The 24,191-nt window shown below is 39.3% G+C and overlaps 1 protein-coding gene across 1 annotated transcript in view; it reads left to right on the forward strand.

The window, feature by feature from the left end:
* The first annotated feature begins 1,104 nt into the window (after positions 1-1,104).
* The window catches only part of LOC148848518 (protein SPIRRIG-like), a 43,979-nt gene continuing 20,892 nt past the window's right edge, over positions 1,105-24,191 (forward strand). The window contains exons 1-14 of the mRNA XM_088951533.1: positions 1,105-1,696; positions 15,087-15,156; positions 15,261-15,346; positions 15,787-15,922; positions 16,039-16,095; positions 16,837-17,016; positions 17,651-17,842; positions 18,048-18,113; positions 18,275-18,389; positions 18,586-19,766; positions 20,189-20,897; positions 20,982-21,084; positions 21,195-22,306; positions 22,476-24,129. Coding sequence (XP_088807659.1) covers positions 1,518-1,696; positions 15,087-15,156; positions 15,261-15,346; positions 15,787-15,922; positions 16,039-16,095; positions 16,837-17,016; positions 17,651-17,842; positions 18,048-18,113; positions 18,275-18,389; positions 18,586-19,766; positions 20,189-20,897; positions 20,982-21,084; positions 21,195-22,306; positions 22,476-24,129 — 5,840 coding nt within the window. The 5' untranslated portion in view covers positions 1,105-1,517. The remainder of the gene's footprint in view (positions 1,697-15,086; positions 15,157-15,260; positions 15,347-15,786; positions 15,923-16,038; positions 16,096-16,836; positions 17,017-17,650; positions 17,843-18,047; positions 18,114-18,274; positions 18,390-18,585; positions 19,767-20,188; positions 20,898-20,981; positions 21,085-21,194; positions 22,307-22,475; positions 24,130-24,191) is intronic.

Here is a 24,191-nt window from a genome sequence, read left to right on the forward strand (position 1 = left end):
GCTTCCAGATCACGTACCATCAATTGCCCTTTGTTTTCCTTCTTTTCTTTGCATTTCCCTACATTTCCCTTCCTTTCCTTACCTTTTCCTTCAAATCAAACATTGCCTTATTTATTTATAAATTAGATTACCCCAAGGACTAGTCACAAGTCACAACGGACTTTATAAAAATAAAAACAACTTAACACAAACTATTGAACATTTTATGACTATTCGATGAGCAATACAAAACATATATCTCGGCCACCATTCCATGATCAAGTCTTGAGTAACAAGTATTGAATAACGAATATTTGTTCGAAAAAAAAAGAATAACATATAATTAATATTTCCATTATGATTGTCAATATTTAATGATATTTTATTTAATTTTTTTTGTGCTTGGTCAATATCTAAGTCTATTTTCACCACTTGATTTATTTAGAATCGCTTTCTAAAAAAGAAATTTTAACCATTAATTTAATTCCGAAAATATATTTATCCTAAAAATACTGAAATTTTTTTAATTGATCAAGTTGCTATTTGGAGGAGTTCAAACATAGGTCCCACGTAGTTAATTTTTTCTTTCTCTTTCAAACTTCTAAGTATGGCATTAGCATTCCAGGACTTGATTAGGTATTATACACAGGTCTCGGAGTTCTCCGGAGACTGCGAATGAATTCAGGGGGTGAAATCTTGCTGAATTCGTGTCTTGCTGCTCGGACCGGTGTAGTCAGTTTGATTAGCACGGCGTACTCCGGTTCATCCGGTCTGATCCGGATGTTCTCGTGTTGAAAGGAAAAAAACAGCGGAGATGAAAAAGGTTTACAGGGAGTCAGGGAATGACTAATTTGTAATGAGAAAGACAAGACCAGCGGCGAAACGGATCAAAAGCCCACAAACGAACTTCTCTTGTTAACTTCCATAACAAAGAAGTAGAGCAAGGTTAAAAAAGAGGGAGAATCTATGATACAGCCAGCAAGAAAGAGAGAGAGGGGTTCATACGTCAGCTTCCTTTAGTTACGAAATGCCACGTGGAAATTTTAAGTCGTGGATCCCACCCTGACGTGGCGAAGGAGTTGAAAGGAGATATAGAATCGTGAAACAAGGCGCGGGGGATCGTCCGAAAATTGGCAGCGCTGCCTCTCTCTCCTCCTCTCTCTCTCTCTCTCCTTCACCTTTCTTTCTCAACGGAAGTCGCGTTTTGTTAGCAAAAATCTTCTTTTCAGTAAGAAAAATAAAAGAAATTTGGAAAAAAAGGCTGCTGAAGAAGAAAAATGTTAGAGTAGCAAAACACGAGAAAGTAGATCTTGCTTCTCTTAATCTTTGATCCATTTGGACGGGATCGGTTCGATCTGTTCTTCAAGAACTCGGATTAATCTATTTCAGTGTACTGTTTGGGATTTTTTAGTGAAGAAATTGGGGTAATATATGGAGCTCTGAGATCGTTCTGGATCGTGCTGGTAGGTCGGGATCTACGGCGCTTATTGGAAGTGGGGATGTATCGGATGACGACCTTCCTTGGATGACAACTTCACATGTTTCAATCATCTCGGAAAACGATGAAATGGGTTACATTGCTTAAGGACTTCAAAGAGAAAGTTGGGCTATCGCAATATCCTTCTGCATCTTCGTCTTCAACCGCAGCTACTGACAGTGGAGGAGCTGTACCGTCGGCCAAACATGAACTCGTTTCATCGTCCTCGTCTCCTGGAAGGTTCGACTTTTTTTTTTGCATCTCATCTTCGTCTCTGTGAAGACTAAAGACTTAATTAAATACAAACTTACAAGCGCATTGCTTATTCCTTGGTTTATTTCTCGGAGAATGTAAGCAATGGGAAGGTTAATTTTGTACGGTTGACTGACCTTGGACACAAACTTTACTAGGTTTTGAACAAAAAAAAAAGTGACTTCCCCTTTCCAAATTTGATGCTACATGAGAATAGACGGTAATCATAAATTTTGAACTCCCCAAGTTTAGCTCAAGGGATGGTGCTAGATTGAGAAGAGAATAAAATCTGAGATCGTTATGTGATTGTATTATCTATTGTTATGTTAAAGTAACTTTATCCTTTATTATACTATATCTCTTTGGAGCTTGTTGAAGTGCAGAGGTGGATTTTAAAGCCATGGCAAATAGCTCTTTGGAGCTTGCAGTATTGGATTTTAAAGTAGCAGAAAGTGATTTGAGAACTTTATTAATCAAAAAGATTTTTCTTTGAAGACTATTCTGAATAGTTGTATAGAAATGATAATATTGCAAGTAATCAATTGAAAAGATAAAGATGATATTCAAGATTTTTCAATCCAAATGAGTGGTAATTCTTACTATTTGAACTTCTTAAAGCCAGGTAGGCATTATTAGGTTTCTAATACTGCATAGACCCTGTTAATTATGCAAATCACATGATTGAATAGAATGGGTACTAGTTATATTACAAATATTTGATATTCAATCTGTTTATGTACTTCTGTGGTTTTCATATTCTTTTATTAGTTATTTATTTAATATTAGTACTGTAGGTTTGCTAAGTTTTTTGTAAAAGTCAGTGGCAACACCAAATGATCTTAGTTTTTCACTTTTGATTTACTAATACGTGTAAAATATACAAATCTGTGTTTTTCATTCCACTTTCTTTTATAACGTGGATAGTGCTTGTGTAAATTTGTTAATTTTGTTGTTATTCATGGAACTTGGGCTAAGACAGAATACATGTATTGCAATATTTCAAATCATGGTAAAAGTGGAGGTGCAAATGTATAGATAAGATTGATGATAATGAGATAGCCCAAACTAACAATTTCTGGTACCTTGGATCAGTCAATGAGAGAAAAAGTGAAGGTGATTGCCCTTAGAATTAGAGTGGGTTGATTGAACTAGAGAGGTGCATCTGATGTGTTGTGAGACTGGAATATGTCAATGAGACTAAAAGGAAAACTTTATTAGACAGCTATAAGACCAGCCATGTTTATATCATTATATGGGACAAAGGAAAATTTTATTAGACACCTAGGAGTGCTAATACGCTAGCTGACTCATTGGAATAAATGGAGTAGAGAAAGAATGCTTGGAATGGGGTTGTGCAGGACTGGGCTGTAATAAGTAAGAGGTTTCTGTTTTACTTTTTTTTGGCCTCAGTGTGGTGTTCTTCTCTTGCTTAGTGAGAAAAAAACAGGTGGTGGGCAAATCAAGAAACAACATGTCCAACAAATGAGTATGGTTGTGATGGATGGGCAAGACTACAAAGGAGCATGCACAGAAGGAACATCTTGGCAACAATGTGAGGGAAAGTTGACTGAGAAGGTTTTTTTTTTTTTTTTTTTTTGAAAAAGATAAGGTAAAATTTTATTCAAATAGCCAAAAGTGGCAGATTACAACCCAGGCCTCTAAGGCAAAGAGCCAACAAAACTCACTTTAACACCTACTATACATCATAACTCAAGAAAAATCCTAGATCTCAGCTGAGAACAAAGGACAAAAGACTGAATGTCCTTTGCCGCCACCACCCAGGAAACTATCTTTCCAAATGCAAAGGCAATCAAGCAATCTATGCTAGCGGCCTTATTCTGAAAGATCCTTCTGTTTCTTTCCATCCAGACTGTGCATAAGATGGCTGCAGGCATGACACTCCAAATGCACTTCGCCAATTTTGAACCACCCTTCAGCTCCCAACTCCATATCATGTCCAGAGCTGAATTAGGCATACACCATTGCAGCTCTACCCCCGATAAAAAGTGATTCCATATTGCAGCTGTAATCGAACAGTGAATGAATAGGTGCCTGCCATTCTCCTCCATATCTCCACAAATAACACATAGCTGGTCCTGAATCTGAACACCCCTTCTAACCAGGGAGTCTTTCGTAAGGCATCTGTTGAGAGACGCAGCCCAAACCAAAGCATTCACTTTAGAAGGCACAGAAGGGTTCCAAATTTTCACCACTGGAATTTTAGGATACACAACTTCATTTAGAACCTCCACAAAAGAGCTAACTGAGAAACTACCATCCACACTAAACTTCCAGATCCAAGAGTCCTCAAACGACAAGTCAATGGACTGCCTGTGAAGCAGCCCCAAGAGATCTGCAACTTTCCCAATTTCCCAGTCCTGTAATGACCTTCTAAAAGAAGGGCTCCAAATAATAGTGTCCCCACTCACTTCAAATTGACTGGGCACCGATCCATTCTGATTTTCCGCAATCTGAAACAACTGAGGGAATACTTCAGCCAGGGGTGTACTTTCACACCAAGTATCCCTCCAGAAACACAACCTATTCCCATTCCCCACTTTTGGAGTTAGACCACTACTCATCCAAGGTAGAACTTCCATGACTTTTTTCCACAGTGAGCAACCTAAAGAATTCAATTGATTAGTGGTTACCCAGTTCCCACTGTCAGTTTCATATTTTGCTGCAATTAATTTCCTCCACCATCTGTCTTTTTCTTTCTCAAATCTCCAAATCCATTTTCCCAAAAGAGCTTTATTAAACGACTTAAGCTTCCTGATTCCCAGCCCCCCTTTCTCCTTAGGGCGACATACCTGGTCCCAGTTAACCAGATGACATTTCTTTTCCTCCTCCCAGCCCCTCCAAAGAAAATCTCTTTGGATTTTCTCAATTCTTTGGGCAACTTGACTGGAATTGGGAAAAGTGATAGAAAGCAGGCCGGAAGATTAGAAAGGGAGCTTTTTAGTAATGTGATTGTGCCCCCAGTGACAGGTACTTGGATTTCCAAGACATAAGCTTCCTCTCCACTCTCTCAACCACCGGACCCCACACCACCGTAGAGGTGCATTTAGCTCCAAGAGGAAGGCCAAGATAGGAGATAGGAAAGTGTCCAATCTGACCAGGTAAAATCTCCGCAAGCTTTGCGAGATTCTCCACTTTATCAACCAGAATCAATCTACTTTTGGTGCAATTTACTCTCAGTCTCGAAACCACTTCAAACCAACTAAGCACCCCCAAGAGAATCTTCAGCTGATCAACGTCTGCATCAATGAAACACAGAGTATCATTGGCGAACTGCAGCATCTGAACACTTTCCCCACCCGGAGAGACCTCAAAACCCTTCCATAGACCCTCAATCCCCACCTTCTGCACAAATAGAGTTAGAACTTCCATTATGCATATAAACAGAAGAGGGGAGAGGGGATCCCCTTGTCTTAATGCTCTTGAACTTTTAAAGAATCCCATGGAGTGCCCATTAAGCAAAACTGAGAATTTTGGAGAGGAAATACACACCTTAATCCAATTTTTCCACTTCTGTCCGAACTTCGTTTTCTCTAGCACCAAATCCAAACACTTCCAATTTACATTACCATATGCCTTTTCCAGGTCCAGCTTACAAATTAGCCCTGGTTTACCTTCTCTTATTCTTGAGTCAATCAACTCATTGGCCACCAACACACTATCCAACAACTGCCTACCCGGTACGAACGCAAACTGGTTATCCTCAACCACACTGAACCTTCTTCATTCTTTCTGCAAGGACTTTGGATAGAATTTTATAAAAACTGTTTAGTAGACTAATTGGCCTGAAACCTTACATGTTTGTTGCACCTTCCACCTTAGGAATAAGGGAGATGAAAGTGCTGTTCAGACTTCTAACCAATGATCCATTTTGGTGAAATTCATGGAACACCTTCAATAGATCTCCTTTCACCCCCTCCCGGCACTGTTTATAGAAAATCTTTGTCAAACCATCTGGCCCTGGGGATTTTTCAGTCCTCATATTATTAATTACCTGCCATATCTCATTTTCTGTGAAGGGCGCTTCTAACTCCCTCTGCTGATCCACTGATAGACCTTTGAAAGTAAGCTATTCTGGAAAGGGCTTTGTTGGAATAATGTTAGAATAATTTAGTTGCAGTTGTTAGGGCCTGTTCGTCCAAATTAAAGTGTTTTTTATTTCGTTTTTTATTTCTGTTATGTCTGTTATTGTACTCAGGGGCACAAGGGTCTTTTCCCTTGTTATTTTCTGTCGCCCTATATATATTAAATAAACACTGGCGCCGCCAGTACTGTTGCATTGCAAACCCTCTTTTTTCTCCTCTCTTCTCTTCTCTTCTCTCCTCTTTCACCTATCTTTGGCCGGTTACACTGTCAAGATGGTATCAGAGCAGGAATACTGATTAAAAGAGAGCAGACCGATCAACCCTACTGTCAAGAGAAGATCGATCAACCCAAAGAATAGGTCGAACAGACTAGCAGAAAGGAAATCTGACTCTGGACTACAGAATAGCTACGACTGGTACAGTTCTCCCTCTAATTTTCTCCTCTTTACTCTCCTTGATCATGGGCCGAGTGAAAACCCTATGAATCTGGGGCGGCTGAATGCTATCGAACCTGTGTAACCCTAGTTGTCTTGGATCGTGTGATCCTGTTGGTGTGTTAAGACACCTGTAGGTCAATGCTGACCTGTCTTCTCAATGGTTTGAGTTGACCATAAGCAAGAAGGATCTCTCCTGCTGATTAGTGGCTGTTAGCCATTCTAGAATTCTGATAGGCAGGTCTGAAACTGTCGAATATTACCTCAGTTTTGTCCAGAATTTGGTACGGTTTGTGCACAATCTGGTTGGTAAACCCTGGTGTGTGGGTGTGAACTGAGTGGAGCATTGCTTTGTGGAGTAAGGAGGGGTCCTAAATCCGGTGTGTGGGACTGAGTAACTGCTTGACCATGTCGATTGAGAATTCTGCTACTTTAGAAATCTCAGGGAGCCACAATGGAGTGAGTGGGGGAATGGATATGAGCTTTCCCATGGCTGTCATTCCCTTTGATGGTCTGAATTACCTTGAGTGATCTAGGGGGATAAAACTCTACATCACTGCTAGGGGGCGAATATGATACATCAATGGAAGAGTAAAGGAACCGAAGTATGGAAGTGCTGAGCATGATAGGTGGGACCAAGAGAACAGTATGGTGATGTCTTGGCTCTTGGTTTCAATGCTGCCACAAGTAAGGAAGACCTTTATGTGGGCTGAAACTGCTTGTGAGATATGGGAACAAGCGAAGTCCACTTATTCAGAACAGAGACACTATGCCAAGATATATCAATTACAAGTTGAATCTTCTACTTGCAAGCAGGGGGAGAGGAGTCTCTCGATGTACTATTCTGATTTGACATCAATATGGAAAGAACTTGATCACTATCAGAACGTGAATTGGAAGTGTGATGAAGATGCAAAAGCCTATAAGTCACTTGTATCACAGCAATGTGTGTTTGCCTTTCTCCTAGGGCTGAATCAGTCATATGAGTCCATCAGGGTACAGATCTTGGGTAGTAAAGACTTGCCATCAGTTCAGGAGGTGTATGCCTTGGTGCAGTCAGAAGAAAGCAGAAGAAGTGTGATAAATGGTGTAGAAGGGGAGTCAATTGCCTTAGCAGTCCGGGGAAATTCAGATACAAATGTCGGAGGTGGTTTTAAAAGGGGTGACACTTAGAAAAAAACAGAAGATAAAAGCAAGCTTTGGTGCACTCACTGCCAGAAGACACGACACACTAAAGATACATGCTGGGATCTCCATGGAAAACCTAAATGGGCACAGGATTTGGGTAAGAAGTCGGCGCCGGATCAGGGCAAGAAACCAGGCCAGCAGAATCAAAGAAGGTATAACTCAGCTAATCTGGCATCGACAGAGACTAGTCCTTCCGTAACTCAGGAGAGACATCCCGGTTCTGACCCTAAGGAAGATATTATCAATTCCTTCCGTGAACATTTGGAATTGTATGGTAGGACTCTCCGCCAGGTGGATTCTGGGCCTACTCCTTCTACCTCATTTGTGTATACATCAGGTAATGCCACAACCTTCCATGTGTCATCTCATACTACTGATTCACCTTGGATTATTGACTCCGAAGCCTCAAATCACATGACCGGTAAGTCAAATTTGTTCCAGACATATAACCTTCTCTTTGGGAGAGATAAGGTAAGACTGGCTGATGGTTCTTTTTCTACCATAGCTGGCCGAGGCACCATATCTCTCCCACTTGGCCTTACTCTTCCAAATGTCCTGCATGTTCTGAAATTACCTATTAATTTGTTGTCCATTAGTAGTATTACTCACTCTTTGAACTGCTCAGTCACCTTTTTTCCGTCTCCATGTGTGTTTCAGGATTTGACCTCGGGGAAGACAATTGGTAGAGGAAGCATGGTGGATGGTCTCTACGTGTTGGAGAATAATGCTGGTCTAGTGGCGACTGAGTCCACAAGTTCGTCGAGTGAGAGTTAGGCCTATTTATGGCATAGTCGTTTAGGTCATCTTTCTTTTGAGTCGTTAAAAGTTATGTTCCCAAAGTTGTTTGAGTCCTTGTCAGTGAGTCAGTTACAGTGTCAAAATTATCAGTTGAGTAAGCATTGTAGAAGCTCTTTACCTTTAAGAAATAAAAGATCTAAATTTCCCTTTCATATTGTTTATTCTGATGTTTGGGGCCCTGTTACTCTACCTACTGCGGCTGGCTATAAGTATTTTGTTACGCTGATTGATGATTATTCTCGATACACTTGGGTTTATCGTATGCGATCTTGAGATGAAGTGCCACAAATTGTGAAAGATTTCCAACGCGTGATGTTCACTTAGTTCCAAACAGAAATTCATATTTTCTAGTCGGACAATGCAAAGGACTATTTCCATAGTGATCTCACGAAGTTCTTTAATTCAAGTGGGTCACTTCAGCGAAGCTCTTGTGCCAGGACACCCCAACAAAATGGTGTGGCTGAACGAAAAAATCGTCATCTACTCGAAGTTGCTCGTGGCTTGCTGATTCATATGAATGTGCCAAAACAGTTCTGGATGGATGCAGTATTGTGTGTGACATATATCATTAATCGCATGCCCTCTCGGCTACTAGAGTATAAGGCCCCACATCAGCTTCTGTTCCCTACAGCCCCGCTGTCCACCATTCCGATGCGTGTTTTTGGGTGTCGTTGTTTTGTCCACAACCTCTCACCTACTCGTGGTAAACTTGACCCTCGGGCTATTCCTTGTGTTTTTCTTGGTTACCCCTCATCTCAAAAGGGGTATCGTTGTTATGATCCCATTGCCCGCAAGTACTATGTTTCCATTGATGTCTCATTCTTTGAGAGTCAACCGTTCTCGGTTTCTCCTCACGGGGAGAGTAGGGTTGAAGAGAAACAGGCGACGACTCAGATTCAACTACCTCCTTTACCCGATCCTCCTCCGTTCCGGGTTTTCCATCGTCGTCATAAGAGCCAGCAGAGTTCAAGAGCCGTGGAGCCGGACACTATGCAACCAACATCATCGGATTCACCCGAGGCAGATCCGCCTCATCATCCAGGTACACTTGCTCCCATTGCTCCTTTAAATGTTGATTCACATGTCCCCAATGATCTTAATATTCCTATTGCTAAGAGAAAGGGTGTTAGATCTCGTACCACTAATCATCCTGTCTCTAACTTTGTGTCCTATGAGCATGTTTTACCCTCGTACCGTGCCTTCCTCTCCTCTGTGGATAGTGTTCCCATCCCTAAGACCGTGGCAGAAGCTTTGTCAAAACCAGAATGGACAAATGCAATGAAGGAAGAAATTGATGCCTTACATAAAAATGGTACGTGGGAGTTGGTAGATCTTCCTGAAGGGAAGGAACCGGTGGGGTGCAAGTGGGTGTTCACAGTGAAACACAAAGCTGATGGAACTGTTGAAAGGTACAAGGCTAGACTGGTAGCAAGAGGCTTCACACAAGTATATGGAGTGGACTATGCAGAGACTTTTGCCCCTGTAGCGAAGATGAACTCCATCCGGATTCTCCTTTCCTTGGCAGCAAATCTTGACTCGGATCTTCACCAATTGGACATCAAGAATGCCTTCCTGAATGGTGACTTGGAAGAGGAGGTGTACATGACCCAACCCCCAGGGTTCTGTGCCAGAGGCAGTGAACAGAAGGTGTGCAAGTTGAAAAAGTCCCTATATGGATTGAAACAATCACCTCGGGCTTGGTTTAGTAAGTTCCATGTAGTAGTCCAACAAATGGGATTCAAACAATGCCAGTCAGATCATACCTTGTTTGTAAAAAGAGGTGAAGGTAAAATTGCAGCTCTTATTGTGTATGTGGATGACATAGTGATCACAGGAGATTGGGAGGCTGAAATCCAAAGACTAAAAAAATTCTTAGCCACTAAATTTGAGGTGAAGGATCTAGGCCCCTTACGATACTTCCTTGGAATTGAAGTTGCCCGCTCTCACAAGGGCATCTTTATTTCCCAACGGAAGTATGTACTAGATCTACTAGAAGATACAGGCAAGTTGGGGGTAAAACCATCTGATTCACCTATTGAACCTAATCACCATCTGGGAGACAGTCAAGGAGAGTTTTTGAAAAATGTAAAGATGTTCCAGAGACTCGTGGGGAGACTTCTGTATTTGTCTATGACCAGGCCTGATATTGCCTATGCAGTGGGTGTCCTTAGTCAATTCATGCACAACCCGATGACAACTCACTTTGAGGCTGCAGAGAGGATCTTGAGATATCTCAAGAAGTTTCCTGGGGCTGGTTTGTTGTTCCAGAAACATAGTCACTTAAAAGTGGAAGTATATACTGATGCAGATTGGGCAGGAGCAGTCAATGACCGGAAGTCCACCAGTGGTTATTGTGCCTTTGTAGGAGGAAACCTTGTCACATGGAGAAGCAAAAAACAAAGTGTGGTGGCTAGATCCAGTGCTGAAGCAGAGTATAGAGCGATGGCTCATGGGGTTGCGGAAATCATGTGGATAAGAAATCTGTTAGGTGAACTGGGTTTTGCAGTAAACAATCCTACTTCACTCTACTGTGACAATAAAGCAGCCATCAATATTGCTGCTAATCCAGTTCTGCATGATAGGACGAAACACATTGAAGTGGACAAGCATTTTATCAGAGAGAAACTTGAAAGTGGAGAAGTGTGCACACCATAACTCGGAAGAGCAACTTGCAGATATCTTCACCAAAGGTCATCATCATGTGCGGCACAAAGATTTGTGTGACAAGTTGGGCATGATTGACATCTATGCTTCAACTTGAGGGGGAGTGTTGGAATAATGTTAGAATAACTTAGTTGCAGTTGTTAGGGCTTGTTTGTCCAAATTAAAGTGTTTTTTATTTCGTTTTTTATTTTTGTTATGTCTGTTATTGTACTCAGGGGCACAAGGGTCTTTTCCCTTGTTATTTTCTGTCGCCCTATATATATTAAATAAACACTGGCGCCGCCAGTACTATTGCATTGCAAACCCTCTCTTTTCTCCTCTCTTCTCTTCTCTTCTCTTCTCTTCTCTTTCACCTATCTCTGGCCGGCTACACTGTCAAGAGGTTTTCTTGCCTAGTTTTCTTTAAACAACTCCGAGAAAAAAACCGTGACAATGTGCTTCATTTCTGTCCAGTTTTCACCCACTTGCTCTCCCCATTCAAGTTTCTCAATTTGATTTACTCTTTTCCTTGCTTTTACCATTTTGTGAAAAAAAACTAGAGTTTTTATCTCCCACTTTAAGCCATTTAACTTTGGCTCTTTGCCTCCACTTTAATTCCTCCTTGTAGGCTAATGAATCTAGAGTCACTTTTGCTAGCAATCTCTTCCTTCTATCTTCCTCTCTAATGGGACCCACTTCTTCAGCTGAATCCAGTCAATTAATTACCTCTAGGCACTTTCTTTTTTCCACTTCTGTTTTTCCTTGATGATTCACTTTCCAAGATTTCAGCACCTCTCTGATCCCTTTAATCTTATTTGCCAAGATGTAAGAGCTGGTACCTCCACCTTAAAATCCGCCCATTTTGATATTAGTAGAGGAATCAACTCCTTTTCTTCAAACCAAGCATTTTCCATCTTGACAGATAGTTTACTGAGAAGGTTTGGTTATGTGCATAGACAACCAACATAGTAGTCAAGGCATCTAGGCCATTCTGGGTGGCAGTGGGGTACCTAGGCGTAGGCGGTGCATAGTTGATAAGAATTTCATAAAAAAAACTAAAATTTGTTTAATTCCCTAGTTTTATATACCATTCAGCATGAATATTAACTGAAAAATGACAGTTCTCTTTGTTAAGAACATTATAAGTCCTCTCTAAATATCGCAAATCATCATCTAGCTCGTGCCTCTCCTCGGGCAGTCTGTATTGTAACATCACTTTGTTTCCTTTGAATAAAATACCATTCATTTATAAAAAAAAATGGCAATTCATCATATGTAGGACAATAGTATTAAAATATATTAATTTCTATAATTTCAAAAGCAACACTAATATAATAAGACAATTTCATATCAAAGAAGCTAATAAAGAAGGGTATAATTTTACATGATAAAATTTAAGATAGAATGTAAAAGAGAAAAGGAACAAGGGTAGAGCTGCTGTTTTATATATATATATATATATATATATATATATATTCTTTATTTCCTTTTTTCTTTGTAAAACCCTTGAATCTTTTAAATTTGAATAGTAAAACTTTCAAACAACAAATAAATGACATATATAGTATATAATAGAATGTATTAGGCTATTGGCATGCATATTAGTAATATATAGTAATATAAATGATACTATAATAATGTTCTTACCTTGTCCTTTTTGGCACCTAGGTAGGTGCCTTGTTGCTTATAGGGGCGCCTAGTTGCCATAAGTCAAGGTGTTTAGGCAAGGCACCCAGTCAAGGGTGTCTAGTTGCCTTTTGATGTTTAGGCAGGCACTTTAGGTGATGCCTCGACAACTATGACAGCCAATGGTTTTACCTATTAAAAGAAGTGTTTTGGTATTGGTAGAAGGCACTGAAAGAGCAAGAGGAAGCAGTGTTTTAAAAGGTGTGGGAGGTGTACGCCTGGAGGCACACCTCCAGACGAGGCACCCCCAAAACGCGTTGAGGCGTATGCCAGAGGCATTGACACCTTTGAGGCGTACGCCTCATACGTTTTTTCCATGAGGCATGCTAGAGGCGTGCGCCTCATGTGCCTCATGCATACCTCATGTAAAAGGACAAAAAAAGAAAAAAGAAAAAAGTAAGGAAAGGAAGGAAAAGGAAAAGAAAGGGAAGCGGAAGAAAAAGAAAGAAAAGAAAAGGAAAGGGAAGGGAAGGGAATATAAAGGGAAAGAAAGTGGGCCGGGGGTTTCCCTTGGCTGGGGGGCTTCGTCCCCAAGAACCCCCCCCCCCCCCCCCCCCAGCCCCCCTTTCAACTAGTGCTATGCATCTTCATTTTTCTTAATATAAGAGATTTTTATTGAAGTTAAGGAAAAATGAGATTTTTATTCCTCTCCTCTTAAGGAGGCTTACGCCTCTTACGTTCTGAACTAAGCCTCACTCCTCTAGGTAGTGGCATGCCTCGCGTCACGCTTCCGCGTTTTAAAACATTGAGAGGAAGACCAAAGAAAATGTGGGTTGAATAGGAAAGATGTAAGTAGTTACAGTTTCTGTATAACTTAAAGAGTTATACAGGGATTACTTATTTTGACCAAATAAAATCTGGTGCTCACAGGGATTACTTATTTAGTGATAGTTTTCTGCCTATATAACTCTTTGAGTGTTTGATCTCTGTGTACATCTCCTCATGTACCTTCCCTTTATTGAATAAAGTTAACTTTTTTTTAAAAAAAAAGTACTTATAGTTGCTGGTAAAGAAAAAACTTACAATTTGACAGAAAAGATCTTGATAGGGGGCAATGGTGGGACAGGATTCCAAATAGTTGGAATTGGGAGAGCTGATGTTCCCTTTATAGGTTAGTTCTATAATGTTTTCTTAGGACTTACTGCAGAAGGAATAATGACAACTCTTTGGTTAGTAGTCCCTGACAAGGTTAGAAGGTCAGTTAATTATCAAGTTTTTAAGTTTTCCCCCCAAAAAATCCTTTCCTTATTTTCCAGGATGGGGGTGGTGTGCATGTGCTCCTATATTTCTTTTTGATTGGTAATAGTTGTAATAGTTGAAACTTTATAAATCTGAATAAAAGAATTTTGATATAGTACAGACCTAAGGTGCCAAGCACCCCAGACTTGAGCTAATTCTTGCTACCCATCCCCTACATAAATACATTTGGTTTGTCTCTAGTTTTCCTGGTCTGGTAGCCTCCTTTTTGATTGTTATCATTTAACAATTTACATATTTCCCTTGAGTAGCCGTCCCCCGCAAAATTTGACTTCTATTTACTCCTAGCGATGGCAGTCTGCCTGGAAAAGCATTGGCTGATCTGTGTCCACATGAAAGTCGCCCTCAGCTCCTCAACTAGTCTTTTTGCCTCCCTTGTATCATACCTGTGAGTTCATGACCCCTTTTTCATTATATTTAAACTATTCCATTGCAACTTTGGAGTCCCCTTCTATCACTAGATTGCTGTAGTACAGCTATGGCCGTGCTTCCCAACCTTAGCCCTTGCAAATAAGCCATCAGTTCTGCTCTAATGTCACTATTTCCTATCGAGCCAGGAAAAAAATGGTTAATATGTTATCCTTGTATCTCTAAAGATGCATCAAATCCCTGAAGGTTCTAGGTTTGCTAGGATACAAGGGTGGTCCAAGATCTAGATATTGCTACCCTTGATGAGGATGAAACAGCCAATTTTTGCCAATTCCTTACACATCATTAGTAGAGAAAGAAGTCCTTATCAGTACACTTTTTTTTTTTTTTGTGTTTGCCCTTTCTTGTGTTACATATAATAAAATATTTGTTGATTTTGTTTCTTTATAGCCTGACATGGGTATTTACAGAAGGATATGCTCTTTTTTGTGCATTATGCCATCATTTTCCATTATTTCTTTCTGGGTAATTTGTACATCGGTTATTCATTCTATTATCTAGTGTTACATATCTTTGAGGTCAAACTTCACAAATCTTTTGATGGTTCTTAAATTATTTATACAAAGCTTGCTCATTTCCTTGTCTTAATATCCCTGTCAATATTTCAGATTGATTTAGGGAGGGTTAAGAGATTTTACCCCTCCTCTTGTATCTTTTTCTCTTAATATCTCGTAATGAAAGTTTCTGTTAGTTATCAAAAAAAAAAAAAAACTTCAGATTGATTTTACTTCATTTCAATATCAGATTAGTTATAAATAAATCCAACTTTTGTTCTGCTCAAACATTCTTTTCAAATGTGTTACGTTAACAGGCACTTGTAAAATGTGTTTGTGATCACAGAGACAAGCATGAACTGGAGTCAGACTTCAAGAGATTCTGGGAAGAGTTCAGATCATCCAGCTCGGAAAAGGTTTGCTGTTATTTTGATATTTGAGGTTTATTTATTTTTTTCTTTTTATATATGCCATTTTCACAAACATTATGGGTGCTAATTGCTGTAAATCTTCCCTGCAGGAGAAAGAAGTGGCACTGAACATGGCTGTATATGTTTTCTGTAGATTAGCGAAACAATACACAAATATAGCTCAATTAGTTAGCATGTATGCATCTTTCTTTACTTAATTCTTTTACCCGTTGTTCCATATTATGCAAAAATTTTGAGAAATTTGCCTTATCTGGGCCATGCTGCTTATGTAAATGTGCTCAAAAGTTCAGGATTTTGGCTTATAAAAATGCCATTACCCAATGTTGGTCCCAGCTATCTGGGGTCTTGGGAGGGGTAGGCTGGGCACAGTCAGCAGTCCTAACCTTTGGCTCTTTTTCTTTTTGCACAAAGTGGCCACTCTCAGACTCAAACATGTTCTCACACTTGCCAGCCAGAGATTTTACCATTACACTAAGTGATAGCCCCATATGGAAAAGTCTTATCATGATATATAATGTGTTTTAGTGTGTGTCTGTGTGTAGATTTTTCTGAATATTTATGACTTTTTCTGAGTGAATCTTGTTAACTGAATTTTAAACTGCTAATGATTTACAGATTAGTTGAAACACACATATTCTCTTTTGTTGTGGGAAGAGCATTTGTAACAGATATTGAGAAATTGAAAATCAGTAACAAGACAAGATCATTGGATGTTGGGACAGTCTTGAGGTTTTTCTCAGAAGTCACAAAGGTGTGTCTTTTAGATGCTTTTATCTTGTTTTCTCCAATTTTCTGTAACACTTTCTTGTATGTAGTTTCATGTAATGTGAAGTGCTTGAAGTGATCTAATTTATTGTTTCTGTGCAGGATGACATTTGTCCCGGTTCAAATTTGTTACATGCAGTTGAAGTCCTTGTATCTGGGGTACCTATAATCTCTGTCAAATTGACAAACATATTTAATCACTTTCATTCATTTCTGTCTTTGTTTGTAGAAATAGTAATTTTGAAAAAGTTATTCTTCTGTTGTTATTGGAATGGTCCAAGCATAACCGACTTACTGCTTGATGACTTGATGCGATAAAGTTTAGTGTTTCATGGTGGTTATGAACTGTCTAGAAGAGAGTCCTCCTGTATGAAAATTGAGATCTTTGAGTGATATAGAGATGCCATTCTATTGCTATATAATTGTAAGATAGGCCATTTTTTTGGTTGGTAAACTATGACAGTTAGATGCCTCCAATTAGACCTTAGAATGAATGAAGAATTACATTCTGTTTCTTTTTGACTGAAGTCAGTTGACAAGAACAGGTTTGAGGCTTTTTTAACAACTTATTGTTATTGTAGGTTTCCCATTCACAAAAGAGATTTCTGAGCTTTGTTTATGGAAGACATTTGTTTTTTTATTCTCTGAAAAAGTTACAATTCATAGAGTAAAATGACTTAACTTATCTAGGTAGTAGCTGATTAAAAAAGTTATTGAGGCAATAACTTTCTAGTAACTTGACATGTTGCATTTACATCTGTTTGTCTCTCTTTTGTGCTTTAGGCTTAATGAGTGGGGTGACTTTAGGTATAGAAAGATAAGCCTATAAACATATTATATGTTATATTTCATTCAAATTTTGAAAGAATCTCTCTTTTTTTCTTTTCTGTATGTCCACAGACCATTGACAAACAATCTCTCCTTGATTCTGGGATACTGTGCTGTCTTATTCATATTCTCAATGCACTTCTTAGCCTGGATGAGGTGAGCCAAAGGAAAATAGCATCCAACTCAGAAGAATCAAGGTCAGTTGCAAAAGGCCATGATGGGGAGGATGTCACACATGTTCGTAGGCTTGAGGTAGCTTTCTTTCTTGTCTGCTTGCATTATAGAAGATGAATACAGGTTACTCTGTTAGATTCTTGTTAGGTATTTAATCTCAAGTGTCTAATTATGTACCAATTCTTATGGTCAAACTTGTGGCATTGCATTCTTCTAACCTGGTCATGGTAATTATACATTCTCCTGAACAAAATTCAATAGGATGTTTAAGCAATAATACACTTCTTTACATATCCACATTTTAGTGTGGTGCAGATTCAACTGTAGATGGGTTAGCAGACCCAGGTAAAAGGTTTAGAAGGGTTTAAGAACCAAATTAAAGCTGGTGGGTAGGATCAATGTTTTGAAAGGTGTATGGGACTGATGCCATGCAGTTCTCCTCAAGGCAAATCTCAAGGAAAATGCCACGGGGTTCATATTGAATAATGTAAAACGACATTCCTTGGGGCTCAAGTTGTCATGCCCAAGCGGGTAACACTAACATTGGGTGTCACAATGACCAAGCGATGCAACAAGGTGCTAATAAATTGTAGTTGGAGTACATGGAATTTAAGAGATTTTAAGTGTCACTCAAATGGTTCTAAAAAAGTAGTACTAACCATAAAGTAAGATAACTTTGATTTGCTTATTTAGTGGGTCAATGATCATGCAGATAGAGGGAACTATTGTGCATATTATGAAAGCATTGGCCAGCCATCCTTCAGCTGCACAGAGTTTAATTGAGGATGATTCGCTTCAATTACTGTTTCAGATGGTTGCTACTGGCTCTTTGACTGTTTTTTCTCGATTTAAAGAGGGCCTTATTCCCTTGCACACCATTCAACTTCATCGACATGCCATGCAGGTGGTTATATATTCATAACAATGTTCTTTTTATTTTTTATTCTGTGAAAGAAGGCTGTTGTAACTTATCAAAAAAAAAAAAAGGCTGTTGTAGATCTAGTTCATTCTGAGAAAATCAAAGAAGGCTGTTGTAGATCTAGTTCATTTTTCATATAATTTTCAGTGTTTTGTATTTCATTTTTCATTATGCTTTGATTTTCTCACAGATACTTGGTCTTCTTTTGGTTAATGACAATGGAAGCACATCAAAGTACATACATAAACATCATCTGGTATGCTCATATGTATTTATTTACAGGTTTATTCCAATTTATTGTCTTTTGATTCCTTATTGAGGGCTCTAATTTTGGACTGTAGTTTCAAACTTGACTTGTGCCATTTCTTTGTTAATTCCAAATACATCTCACCTGATGATTTAAGGTGTTCTGACCAGATAAAAGTTCTTTTAATGGCTGTCAAGGATTTTAATCCTGAAAGTGGTGACTCTGCATACACCATGGGAATTGTAGACTTGTTACTTGAATGTGTGGAATTGTCATACAGATCTGGTAAGTGCTAGCAACTTTCCTTCTCTTCTTTGGGAAAAATATTCTCTTTTTCTAAGTAGAGAATGATAGCAGCATGTCTTTATGTGCTGTCATAAACTATTTACTGCTGCGAAATTTCTGGTTGACTCCAGTGCTTTATAAAAGTTGTGATTGTTTTAACTAGTTTTGATGTGACACTATTTATGTTGATTTGTAGAGGCTGGTGGGATCAGGCTCAGGGAGGATATACATAATGCCCATGGATATCAGTTTCTTGTTCAATTTGCTTTGATTCTTTCTACCTTGCAGAGAGATCAGGGCACTGAATCTAATTATTCAACCTGCTCTTCCGAGGAAAGTTTTGTTTCAGATGGTAATGGTACATCTTATATTGTAGGAAGACAAGATTCAACAGGTAAAGGTGGGGAAACCTCACAACAGCAGCTTTCTCCATCGCTTTCCCGGTTGCTTGATGTTATTGTCAATTTAGCTCAAACTGGTCCAGCTGAACCCACCGTATCAGTTGGAAAGGGCTCCAAGTCTTCTCATGGCAAGGCAAGTGGCCATGGAAGAAGTCATACTTCATCTTCTGATCAACTAAGTGAAGAAATTTGGGAGAAGGCTAATACTAAAGTTAAAGATCTTGAAGCAATCCAAATGTTGCAGGATATTTTCCTCAAAGCTAATAGCATAGAACTGCAAGCAGAGGTTTTGAGTAGAATGTTTAAGATATTTTCAAGTCACCTTGAGAACTACAAGTTGTGTCAGCAATTACGGACAGTGCCTCTTTTCATCCTAAATATGGCAGGCTTTCCTTCATCATTGCAGGAGATAATTCTGAAGATTCTGGAATATGCTGTTACTGTTGTTAATTGTGTTCCTGAACAAGAATTGCTTTCACTTTGCTGCTTATTGCAGCAACCAATAACATCTGAGTTAAAACATACTATTCTTTCTTTCTTTGTAAAACTATTATCATTTGATCAGCAGTATAAGAAAGTTCTGCGAGAAGTTGGTGTTCTGGAAGTTCTCATAGATGACCTGAAACAGCACAAACTTTTTTCTGGCTCAGATCAGAATGGTAGAAGCCCCAATCAACTGGAGAGGAAGTCCAGCTCAAGCAGCTTCAAGAAACACATGGACAGTAAGGATGCTATCATTTCCTCTCCCAAACTAATGGAATCCTGTCCTGGAGAGTTCTCACTTTTCGAAACTGAGAGTACAATTACTGTTGCTTGGGATTGTATGGTCTCTCTATTGAAGAAAGCTGAAGCCAGTCAGTCATCATTCCGATTATCTCATGGTGTGACAATTGTTCTCCCATTTTTAGTATCTGATATTCACCGTTCAGGAGTTCTCCGGATATTATCCTGTTTAATTATTGAAGATGTTACACAGGTTTGTGATTATCTCATGGTCTGACTGTTCTCCCATTTTTAGTATCTGATATTGATCGCACAGGAGTTCTCAAGATATTATCTTGTTTGGTTATTGTTATTATGTTATATTGCTTGCCGTTTTATAACTCCAGTGAGTTAAAATTATATCCATTGAGTTTATGCATTCTAATCAGTTTTCTTATTTAATCTGTCCTAGAATTGAGAGCATTGATTTTATTAATCTTTTTTCTGGGTGAGGGCACATAAACATTACTAATTTATGGAGTTTTTCCTCTATCTCAAATATATTCTGTAAACTGCAGAATGCACACACTTACATGCATTTTTGCATTATTGCATATATACAACTATGTATGGTATCTTTAGATTTTTTTGGACAGATCAATTTCTGCCATTAACAAATAATCTTTTGTTTACTAGGCTCATCCAGAAGAATTAGGTGCACTGGTTGATGTTTTAAAAAGTGGGATGGTTACAAGTGTATCTGGATCCCAGTTTAAGCTTCAAGATGATGCAAAATGTGATACTTTGGGAGCTTTGTGGCGCATCTTGGGAGTAAATAATTCAGCTCAAAGGGTCTTTGGTGAAGCTACTGGATTTTCTCTTCTACTAACTACACTCCATAGTTTCCAGAGTGATGGTGAACAGACAAATGGCCAATCTTCTTTACTGGCTCACATGAAGGTTTTTACATTTTTACTGCGAGCTGTGACAGCTGGAGTGTGTGGTAATGCTATCAACAGGACAAGGCTACATGTTGTTATATCTTCTCAAACCTTTTATGATCTTTTGACTGAGTCTGGTTTGCTATGTGTGGATTGTGAAAGACAAATAATCCAATTGCTTCTAGAACTTGCTCTTGAGATTGTGCTTCCACCATACTCTGGCTTAATGTCAGAGAATGCTCCGTCATCTGAAATGATTGAAGCTGGATCAGCTAGTTTTCTTTTAAGTGTTTTGCCAGGTTCTTTTAGTCCTGAGAAGGAACGGGTGTATAATGCTGGTGCCATAGGAGTTATCATCAGGTCTTTGCTACTCTTTACTCCAAAGGCACAGCTAGAACTTCTAAGCTTCATTAAAAAGCTTGCTCATGCTGGTCCCTTCAATCAGGAAAATCTGACATCTGTAGGTGCGAATGCTTTTTTTTTTGTTTCCGTTTAGTTTCCTTTGTTTTAAGTAATCCTCTCATAATTTTCTAGTTTCATGTATGTAGGTTGTGTAGGACTTCTTCTGGAGACAGTCAGACCATTTATGATGGGATCATCACCATTAGTTTCCCATGCATTGCAGATTGTTGAAGTGCTTGGGGCATACAGGTAGATACTTTGACTCATGTATCCAACTGATATCTGTTACTTAATCTATTTCAGAATGTTTAGTTGATAGCTACACCATCTAGAACTGAAGGTTGTGCTTCTGTTAACAGGTTATCATCAGCAGAGCTTCGAATACTTGTTAGATATATTTTGCAAAGCAAGATGATGAGTTCAGGTAATATTCTTGTTGAAATGATGGAGAGGTTAATTCAAATGGAAGACATGGCCTCAGGAAATGTTTCTTTGTCACCATTTGTTGAGATGGATATGGGTAAGATTGGGCATGCTTCTGTTCAAGTATCTTTAGGAGAAAGATCATGGCCTCCCGTTGCTGGTTATTCATTTGTCTGTTGGTTTCAGCATCAGAATTTCTTGAAAGTACAGGCAAAGGAACAAGAAAATCCTTCCCGCAGTGGCACTTCTAAAAAGAGGAGTTCCTCTGGTGGGCAGCAATCTAGCAGAAATGTTTTACGGATCTTTTCAGTCGGTGCAGTGGATGATGGCAACACATTCTATGCAGAACTTTACCTTCAAGATGATGGCGTTTTAACTCTTGCAACCAGCAACTCCTGCTCTTTATCTTTTTCTGGGATAGAGTTGGAGCAAGGTAGGTGGCATCACCTTGCAGTTGTGCATAGTAAACCCAATGCTTTGGCTGGACTTTTCCAAGCTAGTATTGCATATGTCTATATAAATGGGAAGCTAAGACACACAGGAAAGCTAGGGTATTCACCATCTCCAGTTGGAAAATCATTGCAAGTGACCATTGGGACACCAGCTACTTGTGCAAAAGTTAGTGAATTTTCCTGGAGGCTCCGCTGCGGTTATCTTTTTGAGGAGGTGTTGACGTCAGGTGGCATTTGCTTAATGTATATTCTAGGTAGAGGATATAGAGGGCTCTTCCAAGATACGGATCTTTTGCAATTTGTTCCTAACCAGGCTTGTGGTGGGGGTAGCATGGCCATCTTGGATTTGTTGGACAATGAGTCACCTTTGGCATCGAACAGACCTGACAGTGCAGCCAAACAAGGGAACCTGAAGTCTGATGGTAGTGGGGTTGTTTGGGACTTGGACAGACTTGGAAACCTCTCACTGCAGATCTCTGGGAAGAAGCTTATATTTGCATTTGATGGAACATCCTCAGACACTTCAAGAGCAGCTGGAACTCTATCTATGGTCAATCTAGTTGATCCACTGTCAGCTGCTGCTTCTCCTATTGGCGGTATGCTTTTAAATCTCAACATTTTACTGATTAAATCCTCAAATTTGAATAGCCAAAGAAAAAATCTTGAAAATTTTCTTAAAAAGTCCTCAATTTTGTTAACTTATTGAAACCGTTTTGTTTTGTACTCATTGGATTTTCTGAAAATTATTTGCTTTGTAATTTTCAGGTATACCACGATATGGTCGTCTTCATGGGGATATTTACATCTGTAGGCAATGTGTGATTGGTGATAGCATACAAATGGTTGGTGGGATGGCTGTTGTCCTAGCCCTTGTTGAAGCTGCTGAAACTAGGGATATGTTGCACATGGCCCTAAAGTTACTTCATTGTGCACTTCATCAGAACCCTCGGAATGTGTGGGATATGCAAGCCTATAGAGGATATCATTTGCTTGCTCTTTTTCTGCATCGTAGAATGTCATTATTTGACATGCAGTGTCTTGAGATTTTTTTCCAGATTGCTGCCTGTGAGGCTTCATTCTCTGAACCACAGAAGCTGCAAGGTAATCATCTTAATTCTTCCCTGGGTGTAGGTATTCAGGAAGCAAGCTATGAAGATCTTTCTCTATCAAAGTTTTCTGATGAAGGTTCCTCAGTTGGATCCCATGGAGATTTGGATGACTTTTCTGGACAAAAAGATTATTCATTCAGCCATATCTCAGAGCTTGAAAATGCAGATATGCCTACGGAGATATCAAATTGTATTGTTTTGTCCAATGCGGATATGGTTGAACATGTCTTACTGGATTGGACTTTGTGGGTGACATCTCCTATTCCAATTCAAATTGCTCTACTTGGATTCCTTGAGCGTCTGGTATCTATGCATTGGTACAGAAATCATAATCTTACTGTCTTGCGCCGAATCAATCTTGTCCAACATTTATTAGTGACTTTGCAAAGAGGTGATGTGGAAGTTCCTGTCTTAGAGAAACTAGTTATATTGCTTGGAGTTATTTTAGAGGATGGCTTTTTGGCTTCTGAACTGGAATATGTGGTCAAGTTTGTTATTATGACATTTGATCCCCCTGAACTAAGATCACGTCATCAAATTGTTCGGGAGTCAATGGGGAAACATGTTATTGTACGAAATATGTTACTGGAGATGCTTATTGATTTACAAGTTACAATAACTTCTGAAGATTTGGTTGAACAATGGCACAAGATTGTCTCGACCAAGTTAATAACATGTTTTCTTGATGAAGCCGTTCATCCTACCAGTATGAGATGGATCATGACTCTTCTTGGTGTTTGTCTTACTTCTTCTCCTACATTTTCACTTAAGTTTCGTACAAGTGGAGGTTATAGTGAATTGGCGCGTGTACTTCCAAGCTTCTTTGATTCCCCAGAAATATACTACGTTCTCTTTTGTCTAATATTTGGCAAGACTGTTTATCCAAGATTACCGGAAGTCCGCATGTTAGATTTCCATGCTCTTATGCCAAATGATGGTAGTTCTGTAGAATTGAAGTTTGTGGAGCTTTTGGAATCTGTTATTGCAATGGAAAAATCTACATTTGATAGGCTAAGCATGCAGGCAATGGCTGCTCACCAAATGGGCAACCTTTCACAAGTTAGTGCTAGCCTCGTGGCTGAGCTTGCAGAAGAAACGACAGATATGGCAGGAGATCTTCAGGGTGAGGCTCTAATGCATAAAACATATGCAGCACGTCTAATGGGTGGAGAGGCAGCGTCTCCTGCAGCTGCAACAGCAGTCCTGAGATTTATGGTTGATCTGGCGAAAATGTGCCCTCCTTTCTCTGCTGTATGTAGACGAGCGGAATTTCTTGAAAGTTGCATAGATCTGTACTTTTCTTGTGTAAGGTGTGCCTTGTTGTTATATATGTAATGTCATTTTGTTACAGTTTCCAGTTACTTTTCTCTCA

The sequence above is a fragment of the Nelumbo lutea genome, chromosome 6 (assembly GCF_056320005.1).
Source record: "Nelumbo lutea isolate HS-2025 chromosome 6, American lotus-T2T, whole genome shotgun sequence".
Lineage (NCBI taxonomy): Eukaryota > Viridiplantae > Streptophyta > Magnoliopsida > Proteales > Nelumbonaceae > Nelumbo > Nelumbo lutea.